General features: G+C 39.8%; 1 protein-coding gene across 1 annotated transcript in view; it reads left to right on the plus strand.

Annotated features, from left to right (window-relative positions):
• Positions 1–549: 549 nt before the first annotated feature.
• prkacab (protein kinase, cAMP-dependent, catalytic, alpha, genome duplicate b) overlaps positions 550–4043 on the plus strand; it is a 12677-nt gene continuing 9183 nt past the window's right edge. Inside the window, exons 1-3 of the mRNA XM_035660080.1 lie at positions 550–831; positions 2413–2474; positions 3475–3603. Of these exons, the coding sequence (XP_035515973.1) occupies positions 786–831; positions 2413–2474; positions 3475–3603 (237 nt within the window). The 5' untranslated portion in view covers positions 550–785. The remainder of the gene's footprint in view (positions 832–2412; positions 2475–3474; positions 3604–4043) is intronic.

A 4043-nucleotide genomic window follows, 5' to 3' on the forward strand; every position in this document is an offset into this window, starting at 1 on the left:
CAGATTTAACCCCGATAACTGTTCTTGTTTAACGCACCATTGACAGTTAGCGGCACTGAGCTCCTTTAAAAACACTAACAGCAGGAAAACAGAGTGTGCCGTTGCTGTTGGGATGAGGCCTCGCTGGCACACAGTCTTGTGGTTATTATTTTAGTGTCTGTGTTTGTTCTCTCAGTGAATTGTTTGAGACTTAATTGGCACATTTTGTGCAGCGATGAGCTTCACTTGATGTTATCGTCTTTGTCTTACTCATTTGTTCTCTTGTGCAGTGTCTTCTTGTGGGCGCTTTCCTGTCATCCATGTAAATATTCCCAAGTCAGAAGGCATCAGATTATTCCTCTGGGTCTGCTCTGACTTGCACAATCAGCAAACGATGCACAAACAACAACATTAAAATAAAAAGAGTATGTCTATAACCTTAGTTCTTTCCCTCAAAAACAGGAAACTTCTTGTTTTAATTACCATCAGCCTCAATAGCTCAAAGGAAAGAAAACACCATCATTATAAATCCATTTGCCTTTTTCCCAGCAGTTTGCCATCAAGCGCTGACTGACTGACTGACTGACTGAGTGAGTGAAGCCCGCTGCACTACCCCGTCTCGTCTCGCCGTGGCACCGCATCAGCAGCTGTCAGGCTATTAAAGATCAAGACCTCGGAGTTAACGCTTGGTAACTGTTACAACTGGATTTAGGAAACACCGTTCAGACCTAATCGAGCTTAGACCGGCTTGGGAGGGCTGCAGGGCGGCCAAGAAGCCACGGATTGCCCGTTGACAAGTTGTCATCATGGGCAACGCGCCCACGGCCAGGAAAGGCAGCGAGATGGAAAGCGGTGGGTACCATCACTCCTGAGCAGCACCTGCTCGGTCACAGCCTCATGAAACGATCAGGGACGAGCTCATACAGCGGGCTATGTTGGCTTTACATAACAAGCCATACACTGATAATTAGAGGCCTTGTTCCTGCTTTCCAGTTCATTAAAATCCACTCGTACGTCCATGATAAGTCCTTGATGCAAACGAATTAGCTTGTGCCAATTACCTAAATCTGATTAATTTAAATGAAGGAGTATTGAATGTAGATGAGAGGGAATCTGTCTTCAAGTGGGGGTCAAAAGTAGGATGAAACAGGATGTAGTGCTGTGTCAATAGCCAAATCTCTGTAAGAGCTGCAAAACAGCCAACAGCTCGATTGTAAGCTGCAAGCGTCTTGGCATTATTCACTGTACTGTAATACTGGCAGTATCACAACAGTGTACTGTGTGTGTGTCAGATATGTCCTACTACCTACTATATGCTACTGAAACTGTGTGGGTGAGCTGAATGTAATCTATGTGAGGACTGTTTGGTTTAGTGCACCCTTAAAAGTCTGCAGGTTTGGCCGAGCTGGTCTGAGTGTGTCCCCTGTAAGGATGTGTGTCCCCTGGAAGGAGGAGAGTATGCTAATGTCCAAGGCTTCCTGGAGTAGGTATATGCCAGGGCTTTTTACCATGGCACATACAATACAGACTGATATTTACGTTTCTAGTAGCAGTGAGGAATTTAAGAAGTGTATGTGTGTGTGTGTGTGTGTGCACATCCTATGAAAAGAGTGCATGAAAATATGGTTCAAGAAGAAGAAAGTCTAGATCTTTCCTTGTGCTTTATTCCTGAGCTGAAAGTGAACTAAGTTTAAATAATTTATTTGTTTATTTTCAAGTTTAGCTTTCTCTAAGGGAATAAGAGATACTCCAATATTGCACAGAAGCAGCGCTATTCGGACTTTTAATTCCTAGTATGAGCGTAGCTTCATAATTACTGGAACCTACAATTCCCATAGTGCAACTGAAATAAGTGGAGTGTCCCTTTAAGATTGTTGTAGAGGCAGTATATAAAGAATCAGCACATTTGGTATTATATATTCTCCCTGTCCTGCCTCTACGAGTCTCCAGTGGATTAACTGAGCTGCATGTCCTTACAAATCTTGACACACAGACACATGATCCTTGTCTCCTTATAATCTGTGTTAGTTGTGACTAGTTGATTTTAAGAACACAGTTTAATCTCAATATAGATGAGTTTGTCCTACTGGGTTAAGGTGCAATACTTGTGTTTGAAACCAGCGTGGCAGCTGTTTGCAACTCATCCCTGGGTTATCTTAAGGTTTCCTTTTATGTGCTGTCTATCTATCAGTCCAGAAATGATCAAACAAGAAAAGGCATGCATTCATAACAAATATAAAATGTAAGCAAGAGGTAAACGGCATTAACTGGGATATATTTCTTAAAAAAACACTGAACCTCTGCATTCGATTTCGTAGAGTGTAGGAGGTATCCTACTATTTACTACCCTGTTTCTTTCACTCTTTACACACACACACGCACACATACACACACATATTGCTGAAGCTTTTCTTGTGGTTTTGTCTTCCACAGTCAAGGAGTTCCTTGCTAAAGCCAAAGAGGACTTTCTCAAGAAGTGGGAGAACCCTGCACAGGTTAGTGTTCGGACGTTTGTTCATCCAACGCAACAGGAATGTGACAATTATATTCTCTAATGTAATCAACTTTTTTTTGCTTGCGTGCATACAAGCATGAACTATAGGAGTCTGTGTGACCAAAGATACCACGTAGATGTGTGCCATGCTGTCTACAATTCTTCTTGCAATTTAAAAATACCAGCTGTCGCTTTTCTTTTTGTTCTGCCGGCTGACAGTAAATGTTACCTACATTTTTAATATATTTGGATATTGAAATAAAGCAAGGGCCAAGTAAAATATGTAGTCTGGTTATTTAGTGTTATATTTTATTGATTTAAATCATCATATTGTGATGATATGATCACATTGTCAAATTCGATCAGAAAGTTATTGATTTCAAGCAACTTATACCGATTTATTTTTTTACACGTGTAAAGAGTTTTGTTGAATGTTATGAACACTGAACATTAAATTTGTTATTTTATATATTATTTTTTATACATCTTTGCATATCATAGACAGTATAGACATTTAAGATAAATTATTTTGATGATCCATATTATGTACTGAGTTTAACTGTATCATCCAAACCTAAAAATAAGATGAAGTTAGAAGTTATTTTCAGATCCACTGCCCCAAAATATGATTAATACTTCTGTTTTGTATCACTGGCAAGTAAAAGGGGAACTTTTCACTTTGACTCAGAAAGTTATGAAAAATAAGACACTTGACATGTAACAGCGTGACAGCTTTTTAAAAATATATATAAACCTTGTGTAGATAGATTTTACAGAGTTATATCATAGTATTAAATATGAACGGCATCCTCATATAGGGTCTGTATTAATATGCTCGTATTGCATGCTATAAACATATACAGTACTGTTTATGCATACATACCATGTGCATACACTTGACTGTGCAAAAATGTACATAAGGACATAAGAAACACATTTCACTTCCCACACCATCCCATTTTCACAAAAATCAACTAAGCCTTTTTGTTTTGTCTGTTCAGAACACTGCTTGCCTGGAGCAGTTTGAGAGGTTGAAAACCCTGGGCACGGGCTCATTTGGCCGTGTGATGCTGGTGAGGCACAAAGAAACAGGACAGCATTATGCCATGAAGATCCTCAACAAGCAGAAGGTCAGTCTGGTTCATGGGTCAGGAAGGTCACAGTGGGATAGAGGGTATTTAAATGTATGTCATTTCAGGACAATGACGGGATCCTACAGGAGGGTCATTGAAAATATGGAAATGTCATTGATGTGAAAATTGTACTCTGTAGGCTCAAATACAGGTGCAAGCCTTTTTTCCCTTTGATTCTCTTTGAACCCGACTGGAGTGTCAGAGCCGAGGTCGTCTTTGTGCAGATCACATCAAGTAGAGTAATTTGGGTACCCAATTTAGTAAAAAAAAATGTTTCCTGTGATCCCGCCCACCCCCCTCCCCTCTTAAGTCATAAAATTCATAGATACATATTTTTATAGATAAAATACACATATGGGCCTGTCTGTTTTTGCCTAATTGGCTAACCCAGTGAATTTAAAACCTGAAAACCATGGTTCTTGATTTGCAGTCCAAAG

Source organism: Morone saxatilis, unplaced genomic scaffold (assembly GCF_004916995.1).
Source record: "Morone saxatilis isolate NCDOM2014 unplaced genomic scaffold, NCSU_SB_2.0 Contig17, whole genome shotgun sequence".
Taxonomy (NCBI): Eukaryota; Metazoa; Chordata; class Actinopteri; family Moronidae; genus Morone; species Morone saxatilis.